This window comes from Macaca fascicularis, chromosome 11 (assembly GCF_037993035.2).
Source record: "Macaca fascicularis isolate 582-1 chromosome 11, T2T-MFA8v1.1".
NCBI classification, from domain to species: domain Eukaryota; kingdom Metazoa; phylum Chordata; class Mammalia; order Primates; family Cercopithecidae; genus Macaca; species Macaca fascicularis.
This window is the reverse complement of record NC_088385.1, coordinates 115,368,679-115,382,840: the sequence shown is the minus strand read 5'-3', so window position 1 is coordinate 115,382,840 and position 14,162 is coordinate 115,368,679. Positions and strand designations below refer to the sequence as shown.

At 41.3% G+C, this 14,162-nt stretch overlaps 1 protein-coding gene across 5 annotated transcripts in view; it reads left to right on the top strand.

Annotated features, from left to right (window-relative positions):
• The window catches only part of SART3 (spliceosome associated factor 3, U4/U6 recycling protein), a 36,355-nt gene that overhangs the window by 12,419 nt on the left and 9,774 nt on the right, over positions 1-14,162 (top strand). Inside the window, exons 4-13 of one of the 5 annotated variants that reach the window (XM_005572145.5) lie at positions 510-694; positions 1,359-1,410; positions 2,694-2,818; positions 6,770-6,925; positions 7,648-7,786; positions 8,473-8,580; positions 9,288-9,365; positions 9,501-9,559; positions 10,592-10,701; positions 13,710-13,822. In XM_005572145.5, coding sequence (XP_005572202.1) covers positions 510-694; positions 1,359-1,410; positions 2,694-2,818; positions 6,770-6,925; positions 7,648-7,786; positions 8,473-8,580; positions 9,288-9,365; positions 9,501-9,559; positions 10,592-10,701; positions 13,710-13,822 — 1,125 coding nt within the window. Of the gene's footprint in view, positions 1-509; positions 695-1,304; positions 1,411-2,675; positions 2,819-2,988; positions 3,071-6,769; positions 6,926-7,647; positions 7,787-8,472; positions 8,581-9,287; positions 9,366-9,500; positions 9,560-10,591; positions 10,702-13,709; positions 13,823-14,162 lie in introns of those variants that run through there. The other 4 variants (XM_005572144.5, XM_015431496.4, XM_065524753.2 and 1 more) reach the window with 4 other exon arrangements.

Genomic DNA, 14,162 nt, shown 5'->3' with positions numbered 1-14,162 from the left:
CACAACGCCCGGCTAATTTTTGTATTTTTAGTAGAGACGGGGTTTCACCATATTGGCCAGGCTGGTCTCGAACTCCTGACCTTGTGATCTTCCCGCCTCAGTCTCCCAAAATGCTGGGATTATAGGTGTGAGCCACTGCACCTGGCCAAATGTATTTTTAAAAACTATATCTGTACCTCTGCTCTGTGGCCCATGAGTCTTCTTTTAGAACCACTGATAATTTTAGCAGTGCATGGTGTTCCCATGATTTCTGATGATCCTGTTACCCACTTCTTTCTCTCTCACAGCCATTGTTAATAGCACCAGTTATCTTTTTCTGAGGATCTATGGTCTTCCCCAGACTGTAATGTTTTTTGGTCCTTTATGGTCATCTCTGCTGTTAGGCCTTCACTGTCATTTAGTGCTGCTGTCTGAGAACTTTTTTGGTAGGCACATTTCTTTTGTTTTGCATCAGTTTTGATATTTGGGTATTTTATACCCCAAACTAATTGAACACTTCTTATTTTTAGGTCCTAACATTTGGCTAGAGTATGGCCAGTACTCAGTTGGTGGGATTGGTCAGAAAGGTGGCCTTGAGAAAGTTCGCTCCGTGTTTGAAAGGGCTCTCTCGTCTGTTGGTTTGCATATGACCAAAGGACTCGCCCTTTGGGAGGCTTACCGAGAGTTTGAAAGTGCAATCGTGGAAGCTGCTCGGGTGAGTACCTGTGGTTGTCTCTGAACAGGCTGGGGCTGTCTTTGTAAGTCTCCTTGGAAGGATTATTTTGAAACACATGTCCAGGATGAATCTTGCAGTTCATATAGTTAACAAAATGGTCTTTGCCAATCCCTTAGTGGTTGGGTGATAGATAACCTTTTTTATACCCCTTGTAGCATTTGGTTCAATATGTATGGAAGAGGTCGTATACATTTTTTTAGCTTGAACTGAAAATTTGTTGAGATACTTTTTGAAGTAGAAAGAACCAGAGTTGGCCAAGTACGGTGGCTCATGCTTGTAATCCCAGCAGTTTGGGAGGCTGAGGCCAGATGATCTCTTGAGTTCAGGAGTGCAAGACCAGCCTGGGCAATATAGTGAGACCCCATCTCTACAAAACATAAAACATTAGCTGGGCGTGATGGCATATGCCTATGATCCTAGCTACTCAGGACTCTGAGGTGGGAGGATTGCATGAGCCTGGAGCATGAGGCTGTAGTGAGCTGTGATCACACCACCGCACTCCAGCCAGGGTGACAGTGAGAACCCTTCTCAAAAGAAAAAACAAAGAAAGAACCACAGTTTGTTATTTACTACTAATTTGCTTCTTTAGCCCGTAGCTGGCTTCCTTTCCCCTTTTGACCGGGAACAAACCTTTGATTCACAGCTTGAGAAAGTCCACAGTCTTTTCCGGCGACAGTTGGCGATCCCACTCTATGGTAAGAGAAACTGACATGTCAATAGCCAGCCCTCTATGGTTTTTAAAATACTTTGGGGGAATGACATGTAGTTAGACCTTTCCCACCATCCTGTGAGGCAGGTAAAGCTTGTGTTCTTACTGTCCTTGGATATTGTCTCTCGGGATGAGGTCCTAGGTAAAAACATCTTGAATGTTAGTGCTTAAGAGGGTTGTGAGGGTCAGAAGCAGGACTGGAAGCCAGACTCCCTGACTCCTAGGTGAGAGCTCTTTTCTCCTTTGAGACCTAGCTGGAAAGGCAGAGATAGGGTCTCTGAAAGGAATAGTGAATGACACCGGTATTTTTGGGGGAAACGTCATTGAACAAGAGTTCCATTATAATCATTTTCTCTTCATAAGTAACCTCTTCCGTAACAGCAGGAATTTTGCGTGGGTTTAGATCATTCCTCTGTGGGAGGGATTTCGTTCAGAAGTGCAGTTGATTGGAAGTACTCATAAGTGAGTTTCTTGGGGGTTGGTAAAGAGTTTCCTTATTTTGTAAATACATTTTGGCAATCTAAGCCTTTTGAGTCTTTGGAGCTGTGAGTGTGTGTGTGCTGGGAGGATTTTTCTGAGTATGGGAAGAGTTTGGCATGGCTGTTGTGTTTGTTCCCTAGACACGGGCATGTGTTGTACATACTCAGAACCTCTGGGCAACTTTACTGGAGCCCAGGTGTTATTTCTCTTCATGGTTTATTGGATTTAACACGTTATAAAGTAGTTGTCTAATCAAATGATTGAGTGTCATGCAGCAAAGGCTAGAGCTGAGCTGGCTTGCAGATTTCACTTCACCTACCAGCGTGAAACAGCCTAGCATAGTGATTAGAGTGTGAACTTGAGCCGGACTGCCTGGGTTCACAGCCTTGCTCTACCATTAACTGTAGACAAGCAGCTGAACCCTCTGCTTCAGTTTCCTCAACTGCAAAATGAGGATCACAATAGACTACTTTGTAGAGTGGAGTTGACTGAATGAGTTAATGGATGTGAAGTGTTAGAACATAGGCAACACTGGGTAAGTGTTGTTAAATTGTTGCTACTAGTGTCATTGACTGATTAATTAGCTGGGAGGGTTGCCTGGGACATTGTTTTGAGACAGATTCTACAGACAGGTTTGGGCTCAGCAGAAATCAAAATTTGATCAGTAAGAGCTGCCATGGCCACAGATGTGGGAGGGGCTAGTGGCACCTGAGTCTCATGGCTTAATCTGTGTTTGGGTTGATAAAGCCCAATGGCAACACCCACGGGGCTGAATCCATCTTTCAATAGATATGGAGGCCACATTTGCAGAGTATGAAGAATGGTCAGAAGACCCAGTACCAGAGTCGGTAATTCAGAACTATAACAAAGCACTACAGCAGCTGGAGAAATATAAACCCTATGAAGAAGCACTGGTAAGTGTTGGCTTTAGTAAACGTCTCTCTGCAAACCTTTCCCTGATGGATAGTTGCAAGTTAAACAGTATCTTTACAATGTTTTATTGTGAAATATATAGAGTGTATAAATGTATACATGCAGTTTACATACTAATAATAAAGTGAACATCCATGTACCTACCACCCAGGTTAAGAAATAGAACATTGCCAGTACCTTAGAAGTCTCCTATGTGCCCCTCTCCGATTGCCTCCTCCTCCCTCTCCCGAGAGGTAATCACTTTCCTGACTTTTGTGATAATCATTCCCTTGCTTTTCTTTATAGTTTTACAAGCTATGAAAGTATCCTTAATTAATATATTTAATTTTGCTTGCTTTTGAACTTTTATATATTGGAATCATGCTGTATATTTTATTTTCATTGAACATGCTTTTGGGTTTTACTCATGTTGCTAAGTATAGTTCCAGTGCATTTGTTTTCACTGCTGTAAAGTTGTCTGTATACTGCAATGTATTTATCTATGTTGCTGGATAGTTGGGTCATTTCCAATTTTTTGCTAGGAGGAGGAGCAGTGCCACTCTGAATATTCTTGTGTGTGTCTCCTTGTACACATGAAAAAGAGTTTCTCTAGAATACTTAGGAATGACTTTGCTGGATCATAGTGTGTTGTTAAAGTGTTTTCCAGGTTATCAGTTTGCACTGCTGTGAGCATTATCTGAGAGTTCTTGTTGCTTGTGCCAGTCTTGGATATTGGACATACTTAAATTCTACTTAATTTGATGAATTTGAAATTGTAGTTTTAATTTGTATTTCCCTGGTTACTAATGAAGTTGAGCATCTTTTCACGTGGATTGGCCATTCAAGTTTTTGTGCGTGTTAAAGTCTTCAGGCTGGGCACAGTGGCTTATGCCTATAATCCCAGCACTTTGGGAGGCGAAGGCGGGAGGATTGCTGGAGCCCAGGAATTTGAGATCAGCCTGGGCAACGTAGCATGACCCTGTCTCTACAGAAGAAAAAAAAAATTAGTTGGGCTTGGTGGCACGTGTCTGTGTATCTGTAGTCCCAGCTACTCCAGAGGTGAAGCCCAGGAGGTCAAGGCTGCAGTGAGCTGTAATCATGCCACTGCATTCTTGCCTGAGTGACAAAGCAAAACCCTGTTTCTTTAAAAAAATGTGTTTGGGCCGGGCGCAGTGGCTCACGCCTGTAATCCTAGGACTTTGGGAGCCCGAGGCAGGTGAATCACGAGGTCAGGAGTTTGAGACCAGCCTGGCCAACATAGTGAAACCCCGTCTCTACTAAAAATACAAAAAATTAGCTGGGCGTGGTGGCTGGTGCCTGTAATCCCAGCTATTTGGGAGGCTGAGGCAGGGGAATCGCTTGAAGCTGGGAGGTGGATGTTGCTGTGAGCCGAGATCACACCACTGCACTCTAGCCTGAGCAACAGTGCGAGCCTCTGTCTCAAAAAAAAAAAAAAGTCTTTGACCCATTTCCCTTTTGATGTATCTTTTTTCTAATTGATTTGTGGGAATGCTGAGTCTTAAGTCTTATTTTAGGCTGTATGTGTTGCAGATTTTCTCCCCAGTTTGTTGTTTGTCTTTTCACCTCCCCACCCCACCCACCACCCACGGAGTTTTCGCTTTTTCACCCAGGCTGGAGTAAAGTGGCGTGATCTCGGCTCACTGCAACTCCCCCGCCCCCCACGCCCTGTTTCAAGCGATTCTCCTGCCTCAGCCTCCTTAGTAGCTGGGATTATAGGCCCTCGTCACCACGCCCGGCTAATTTTTGTGTTTTTAGTAGAGATGGGGTTTCGCCATGTTGGCCAGGCTGGTCTCATACTCCTGACCTCAGGTGATCCACCTGCCTCGGCCTCCCAAAGTGCTGGGATTATAGGCGGGAGCCACCGTGACGGCCTTTTCATTTGTTTTTTTTTAATGGTGTTTTTTGATGAACGGTTCTTAGTGATAAATCCAATTAGATTAAAATTCTTTACCTTTTGGTTGTGCTTTTGTTGTGCTTATTTGAAAAATATTCCCTAGTTAACTCTAATTTCTTATAACAATTTTATAGTTTTCTGTTTCATATTTAGGGCCTCATCCACCTGGAATTGATTTTTAAGTGGTATGAGACTGGGTCTGGTTTCATTTTTCCATATGGAGAACCAGTTGTTCTAGTACTGAGTTTGATTATTCCTTCCTCCCCTCACTGATGTGCAGTGCCACATCTGTCATAGATTAGCTGTCCATGTATGTGTGGGTCTTTCTCCTGGATTTTCTATTCTGTCCCACTGGCTTACGTTACACTGTTGTAATGATGAGAGTTATAATGTTTTGCTCTTGGATAGGGTGAGTCCCATCCACCTTGTTCCTCTTCAAGAGTATCTTGGCTTTTTTTTTTTAGCCTTCAATGCTTCCATCAGATTTAGAATCAGCTTTTGTAGTTATATTTTTAAAATCTTTTTTTTTTTTTTTTAATTGGAATTGCATTGAACCTGGAGATCAGTTTGGGGAATTTGGGAAGAATTTACATGTTCCAATCTATGAACATAGTATAGGTTTCTGCTACTTACATCTTGTCTTTCTGTAAAGCTTTATAATAATATTATAAATTTGTCCAGTGTCTTCAACACGTGACCTTTAGAGTCCCCTGTGAGGGCGATTTGCTGGTAACAGATTTTCTCTGTTCAGAAAGGTCTTTACTTCCCTTCTTGAAAATTATTTTCTTAGGCTATAGAATTCTAGACCAACAACAACAACAAAAGAGTTCTGGACAGACAGTGTGTTCTCAGCAATTGATTGTATCTTTCTGTCTTCTGATGTCTGTTGTTGCTGTTCAGAAGTCAGCGGTTTGTATAAATCTTCTTCAGAGGTAGTCACTGTTTTTTCTCTGACTGCTTTTAAGATCTCATTGATTTGGTTTACTGTCCTCTAATTTCATTGCAGTAGGTCCATGTGTGGACTGGCTTGAGGTTTTTTGGGCTTTTTGACTGTTTTTTCTATCTTTCTTTGCCAACAATAGAATTGTGAAGATCAAATTCTTAATGTATGTCAAGCCAGCAAAAGGTTAACATTTACTTAGCTTGCCACCCTCATTTAGATTTTGTCCTTAGTCCTTAGAATTTCTTGTTTCTTTGCCAGTTTGTTGATGAATTTTAAGAAAATACTATATTTAATTTAGTAGTTTTAGTTGTTTTGAATGGTACAGTGTGTCTGGGTAACTAATTCTTTCTCGTTACTAGAAATGGAGGCTGTGAAACATCCCCTTTCTGATTACGGAGCCTGCGTGTTTTCTTACTCTTCTGCACTACTCCTTCCTTTCTTTTTCATGTGTAAATGATTTGCATGTACCTGTTCTTCTCAAAACTCCAATCATTCCATTATGTCATGGCCATCAGCAAAATATGCCTGAAGAGAAAACATGTCGAATAAGATTTTTTTCTAAAAAGAATTTGATCGTATGTCTTTGGATCATTAAACATTCAGCACAGCTGCCTCCATTTTCTGCATTTACCTACATTCTTCCAGGAACTGATATTTGGAATAAGAAACTTGAATAGCATCAGGCACCACAATTTTCCAGTTTGGTTGTATTAACTCGACTCAGTAGCCCAAGAACATGACTTCTGGTTTGGAAGGGTGGTTAACAGTGGTCACTGGCAAAGGTGTTGTGTTGCTCTTTCACTCAGTTCACGATTGATGGGCCACTTAAATTCCCTGTGGTCTAGGAATGGATTTAGAAAAGGGTTTATGGAGCCTTTGTTATGACTGCCATGAACTGGCACTTTGGACCAGATGAGAAGACTCTTGTTCTGCTCAAGAAGTTGTGGAGGCCATAGTGGAGTGGTTCTGAGAGTGAGGATTTGGCGATTCGTAGTTACTGTAGCCAGTTTTGCCAAAATTTATTTTATTTGCAGATGTGTTGTGCTTCCTGCCAGTAACTCAATTCAACTTTAATACAATTTTCCTGTACTCTAGTTGCAGGCAGAGGCACCAAGGCTGTCAGAATATCAAGCATATATCGATTTTGAGATGAAAATTGGCGATCCTGCTCGCATTCAGTTGATCTTTGAGCGCGCCCTGGTCGAGAACTGCCTTGTCCCAGACTTATGGATCCGTTACAGTCAGTACCTAGTAAGATCACTGTTCTAATTTCATTTTATTTTTGCCAATTTATAATCTACTTAGAGTGCCAGGAGTTTGTTGCATATGGCCCTGCTCTTGCTTTTCCTCCATCCACTTTTTCTCCTCTTTGCCAACTCGTTTAGGAAGTTTTAGTGTTTCAGGTTATTTTAAAATGGTCACTAACTGTAAGTAAAATTAGCATATAGTCTGTGTTGAGGACTTAAAACAAATTGATATTTTTCTTTTAACTTTGTATTATGGAAAAAATGTAAACATATAAAAGTAGACAGATAAGTAAAATGAAACTTCCTGTACCCCTCACCCAGCTTCAATAATTATTAACAATTATAGCTTTAGTTTACTTTGATCTGTAGTCTCACCTACTTGCCCCTTATGTGTTACTTTGAAGCAAATCCAGAAATGATATTTCATTGGTAAATATTTCAATATGTGTATATAAAATATTTCAGTGTATATGTATAAAAGGATCCAAATGAGGTCTATCCAGTAGGGTTGGCTGACGTCTCTTAAGGCTCTTTTAACCTATAAGTTGCTTCTGTCCTTTTCCTCCACTCCCCCTAGTGAATTTTTTTTTTTTTTGTGAGGAAACCCGGTCACAAGAGACGTTTATAAGGATATTTCTTTCATCACTTGGTTGTGCTGGCAATGTCTTGTTGATGGTGAATTCTTAATAAAGTTTAATTTCCTGATTCTGGAATTCTTTATCATAGGATCGGCAACTGAAAGTAAAGGATTTGGTTTTATCTGTACATAACCGTGCTGTTAGAAACTGCCCCTGGACAGTTGCCTTATGGAGTCGGTACCTCTTGGCCATGGAGAGACATGGAGTTGATCATCAAGTAATTTCTGGTGCGGATGTTTTTGTGGGAGAACTTCTAAGCTATTTGTCCCAAGTGAGAAACAGAGAGCGGTGACAAAGTCATTACATCAGTGTTGCCTGGGGTTTTGTTTGGGATATGGAGTGTAGTGACAAAAAGGGCTCTGAGAGATGAACTGGTTATATTTGTGGCTTCTTTGAGCTTTTTAACATGCTAATATTCATTGCATTTTCTAAGAAGTTGTAGTCTTTTCTCTCTCTTCAACATTCCTGTCTAGCTCATTTCATCCTGTTGCATCTATTAGTCTTTAAAGTCATGTAGTGTTTTTTTTTTTTTTTTTTGAGACGGAGTCTCGCTGTGTCGCCCAGGCTGGAGTGCAGTGGCCGGATCTCAGCTCACTGCAAGCTCTGCCTCCCGGGTTTTTACGCCATTCTCCTGCCTCAGCCTCCCGAGTAGCCGGGACTACAGGCGCCCGCCACCTCGCCCGGCTAGTTTTTTGTATTTTTTAGTAGAGACGGGGTTTCACCGTGTTAGCCAGGATGGTCTCGAACTCCTGACCTCGTGATCCGCCCGTCTCGGCCTCCCAAAGTGCTGGGATTACAGGCTTGAGCCACCGCGCCCGGCCCATGTAGTGTTTTATAGTCAGTAGAATGCAGTAACTTTATATTAGCTTCCATTTGAATTGGTAACAAATCCTGACTTTTTCTCCAACTCCAGTAACCTTCGAGAAAGCTTTGAATGCTGGCTTCATCCAGGCCACTGATTATGTGGAGATTTGGCAGGCATACCTTGATTACCTGAGGAGAAGGGTTGATTTCAAACAAGGTATTTAAGCACATGTTTTTCACTTCAGAGCTGAACATGTTCTTAACACAACTTTTGGCGAGATGTCCCAGTTCCCCAGATAACATTGTGATTGGGCAAATGATGTAGACTAGGCATTGGTGACTTTTTCCCCCAGAAATCCTAGTGATTTCTATCTTAACAAGTCATGCTGTGGATTGTAAAGCAAGAGAGTAATGGTTTATACTGGCTCTGCCAGCCTCTTTAGTCTTAGCTCTCATTTCTCTTTTCTGGTCTTTTTATTTATCCTAAATACTTCTTGAAATAAGACTGCTGTGTTTTAGAAAAATGTTTGTACCTCTGTGGGATCCTCTGCCCCTTCATGTCCCCCCCCAAAACAGCCAGAAAACCCCTAACTTGTACTTGCACACTCATGTCAGCTGTCACCTCATACAGGTAGCCTTTAGCCATTCTTCTGTTTGCCTGTGTCACCCCAGCTGGGGGAGACTCCCCCCACACAGCACTCTGTGTTCACCTTTTTCACCGTGCTGTCCATACTCTACTGTGTTCTAATTTCTTTCTCCCTGACTATGTGATGAGGGCAGGAATTGGCAATTTTATTTCTGTGTCCCTTGCATGATGCCAGGTACATAATGGGTCTCTGGGCAGTTTCAGCATAGGATAAAAAACAAAACAAACAAAGCCAGGCTATGTGGTTTCCTAAAGCCTTTTTTTGTACTTTCCACTAGACTCCAGTAAAGAGCTGGAGGAGTTGAGGGCCGCCTTTACTCGTGCCTTGGAGTATCTGAAGCAGGAGGTGGAAGAGCGTAAGTATGCCCCAGCCTGTGGTTTTGCCCAGTTGTATTTCCTGGTCTGTACTATTTCCTGGTTGATGTACCTTTCCAGCTAGAGGCTATTTGTCTCCAAGTTCCTTTCTAATTTTACTAATTCTGTGTTTGAAGGTTTCAATGAAAGTGGTGATCCAAGCTGTGTGATTATGCAGAACTGGGCTAGGATTGAGGTAAATGTTTTTGACAAATCTACCACTTTCACCCACCATTGTTGAATAGCATCCTATTAAACCTTAATTAAAATTGAGTCAGAATCCCAAATAATGGGCTAAGCTCTATAAGGATTTGTGTTATTTACCTAAGTAATGGTCTAGGCTCTACAAGGATTCATGTTATTTACCTAGCTTGACACATATTTGTAAATAATGTTGGTGAAAATACTAGCTCCCAGCTACAAGTTGTGCAGTAAATGTTTAAATGCTAGGTATTCACTCGTTTACTTCCGTCTGTGCCTCTTTGCTTCATTTGTGAGAGCACAGTGAGCGTGTACTATTTGTTAGCACTGTACTAGGTGCTGTGGGAATAAGAATTCCTGTGCTAGTAAGGCTTCTATATAATGTAGAAGACAGATTATTTGGCAAGTAATTAGAGGATATGATCATTTGAATGTCATTACTGGGTCAGGGGCTCCAAGGTCAGTAAGACACGGAACCTGCCTTGATCAGCAGGTAGGATTGTAATAATTCTAATCATGTTTTCTCCTCTGAGGGAGCGTCAGATAGAAGAAACTAACATTTGTCAGGTAGTTTCTATATGGGATACTTATTTCTTAACCATTTTAAAGATAAGAAAACTGAGAATTACAGGTTGCCCAAGTCACAGTTTATAAGCATTAGTAGCAGAGTGTGCATTTAATACTAGAGCAGCCTTTTTTTAAAAAAAAATATTGTCTCTCAAACACTTGTAGTTAAGCTTGATAAAAATAAAAAACAAATGACTATCCAGTACTGTCGCGTAAGTACCGCGTGCTGTCTCTCTCAGTTCCCAGGAAACATAGGCAGATTAGCTTGTGGCTGCAGAGAGGCTCAAGTGTTTGGGCTGGGCCGTTTACCACTGGAGGGAGGCCTGGGGAATTCCCAGGGACATCTGTAACAGTAATAGTTGTGGGGTGCTTTTTATGTGTGTCTGTTGGAAGTATGTTGTATGATGGGTGTTGACATCATAGGGTTCAGGTGTCCTAACAGCCTGCTGATGCACTTTAGGCTCGACTGTGCAATAACATGCAGAAAGCTCGGGAACTCTGGGATAGCATCATGACCAGAGGAAACGCCAAGTACGCCAACATGTGGCTAGAGTATTACAACCTGGAAAGGTAACTGATCTCGGGGTGGGGAGGGAGGCAGTGCTTGTCAGCTGTGCACCCGTCTTCACTCCTGGCTGACTCCTACCAGCTTGGACTAGCTCCTTAGAACTGGGCTGCCTTTCATTCTGTCTCTTTCAGTAGTGGGTACATTTTTAATTTTTATCGTATTTTGTGCCTGGAACTCTTATAGCTGTGCGTTTCTTTTAATTTGTTTTTGTTTTGATTTTTGGGCATGATATTTTATTTGATCTTTTGGAGCTATTTATTTTTTATATTTGCTTTTATAGAAAAGTAGAAAATACTAAAAAGCTAAGAGAAAAAAAACTCAAAATTACTGACCCAGTCATAACCATGACCCATTCTTTGAGACTTTTCTATGTTTAAATTTTTTTGTAATGAAAATGCAATTAAAGCATACATGTGTTACAAGCCTTTAAAACTGTTTGAATGAAATAAGTTATGCCTAACAATATTTGTAACATGGGGAAAACATAAAGAATGTGACCAACTTTTCAGTCTGTCTTGAACATTGTTCATTGCATAACATTGCTACATTGCTGGGGGTTTTTTTGAATGTTTTTTCCCTATTTAAAAAACACTGTGTGCCCATATTAGTCAGAATGTTTACAAAAATATGTGATAGAAAGCGGCCGTTTCTTTTCTTTTTTGGGGGCAGGTGGGGAGTCACACTCTCACCCAGGCTGAAGTGCAGTGGCTCAGTCTCAGCTGCAACCTCGCCTCCTGGGTTTAAGCTGTTCTTCTGCCTCAGCCTCTTGAGTAGCTAGGATTACAGGTGTGCACCACCACACCTGGCTAATTTTTGTATTATTTTTTTTTTTTTTAGAAGAGACAGTTTCACGATGTTGGTCATGCTGACCTCAAGTGATCCTCCCACCTCGGCCTCCCAAAGTGTAGGAATTACAGGCGTGAGCCACCGTATCTGGCTAAAAGTGACAGTTTCTTATAATCCCACCCCAGAGAAAACCACTGTTAAAGCTTGTTGAATATTCCCCTAGATCAGCAGTTCACAATTTTTTTGGTCTCAGGATCCGTTTTCCACTCTTAAAATTGGAGGATCCCAAAACACTTTTATGTATGTGAGTTATATCTATTGATATTTATAATTTATAAATTGAGAAATGTAAAAAACATTTTCATTCATTTAAATATAACAAATTATTTAACATTAATAACTTTTTTGAACAGTGACTGTTTTTCAGATTCCAAAATAATACAATGAGAAAAGTGGCATTGTTTTCTATTTTTGCAGATATATTTAGCCTGGCCTAGTAGAAGACAGCTAAATTCTCATGTCTGTTACCGATTCTGTCTGTTGTGATCTGTTGTTTTCATTGAAGAGTGTGATAAGAGGTTAGAAAAGAAAGGTATTTTAGAAGCATTTTCAGATAATTGTGGGTATTCTTTCATACATATTCTAGCAAAACTTCAGTGTTGCATGTGGAATCTAAAACCATATTGACAGATTCTGTTAGAGTAATACCCATTTATCTATTTTATCTTTTACACGATGCCATAATTCTACGACATTATTTGGAAAAATCCCAATTCACTAAATCATGCAGCTCTTTCAAATGTTGACGTATTTTCTTCTATAGTATTAAAAAATCGTATTTGTTCATATCTGTACTGATCTTAGTAGAAAAGTATTTTAAGTAGGAAGCTGTCAGACTTGTGGTGGCAGATACAAGTTTTCCAAAATTCTAATTTTCACTTGAAAGCTTGAATTCTATCACATACAACAAATACTGTCAGTGGTTTTCCCCAGAGTGGCAGCCTCACTTTGTAAATTTTCAAAAATGTCTGCCAAATACCCAGGTCTGAGTAACTGACCGTGGTTTGTCACTCAAGTTTTCTTTCAAGTAAAAATGGTGTCCTTGAAAAAAGTGACTTGATCAGCTTGCAACTCAAACGGTAATATGTTTTTTTTTTTTTTTGCAATAACCGTTGTACTTCAGTATGAGAAGGGCTTTAAGTGTACTTAGTATTTCATCACACAGTGCATTAAAAGGATTTCTGCTGCCTTGATTTGTGCTAAGGGCCACCATTACTTGTGCACTGTCTTGAAGATGTCAACACAGTGAAAAAGTCCAGTAATGTCTTGGTATTATTATTTATAAAAGGAGTTTTGACTTTGCAGGCCCCCTGAGACGCTCTGGGAGAGCCTCAGGGGTACATGGATCCTACTTTGAGAACCAGTGCTCTGAACTTTTTTCTGAGTATCATAATATGTATATATAATTATGTATATTTAAAATGTTTTAAAAACATATGAATACACTATTTCATAACAGTTATGATTAACAGAATTGTTGTGTAGCTGTTGTGATTAGCAGTGTATAAAAAAGATCTGTTGGCGACCAGCCTGGCCAGCCTGGTGAAACCATGTCTCTATTAAAAATACAAAAATTAGCTGAGTGTAGTGGTGGGCACCTGTAATCCCAGCTACTTGGGAGGCTGAAGCAGGAGAATTGCCCAAACCTGGGAGGCAGAGATTGGAGTGAGCCAAGATCGTGCCATTGCACTCCCACCTGGGTGACAAGAGCGAGACTCTGTCTCAAAAAAAAAAAAAAAAAAGATTTGACTCTGGGTATGAAATTTGACACTTCCCTGGATTCATGACTCTCCCCTCAGTAGGACTCCATAGTAAAATTTCCCTGGGGACTGTATCAGGTTACAGAGAGCTGTTGGACTCCCCCGCCATGTGCCGCACATGTGAATGCTGTAAAGGCAGAATGGTGGTTGCAGATCACGTTCTCGGGTACGCTTTCCAGTAGCCCCTGCATGGCTGAGGGAGAGAGTGCTTCAGGGAAATCCTTAGTAGGTGACTGTAGAGACTGTGGAAGGAGAAAGCATGGTGGATAGATCTGAAAGCTAAGGTCTTCTCAGAAGCTAGAGTTACTGAAGAGTGAGTTTCTACCTGGGAGAAGACGGCCTCTCCCTTTGAGTGCCTTCCACTTTGTGTCCTGGTGGCAGCAACTTTTTGTTTTCTGCCTTAGAGCGCATGGTGACACCCAGCACTGCCGGAAGGCCCTGCACCGGGCTGTCCAGTGCACCAGTGACTACCCAGAGCACGTCTGTGAAGTGTTACTCACCATGGAGAGGACAGAAGGTGGGACCCCCGGCTTTCTTCTGGCTTGGAGCCTAACCCATTTGCTGTTTGGTCTCAAGTAGGAGCATCTGGTTACAGTCTGGCGACAGACTGTGTTTACGCTGCCACCCCTTAAGTGGTGCCCTATGATTAGACTGTCACAAGTGTCCTGAAAATGAGTCCTCCTGCAGCTCTTCTCAAATTCTGCAGCTACCAGGAGGACTCTGTGATGTCACTGTAGCACAGAGTTCTAATTCTTTGTTGGGGGGACTGTGTGTTCGATGTTTAGCAGCATCCCTGGCTTCTAGCCCTGAAATGCCAGTAGCAACTTCCTCACTGCAACCAAACATGACAACCAGAA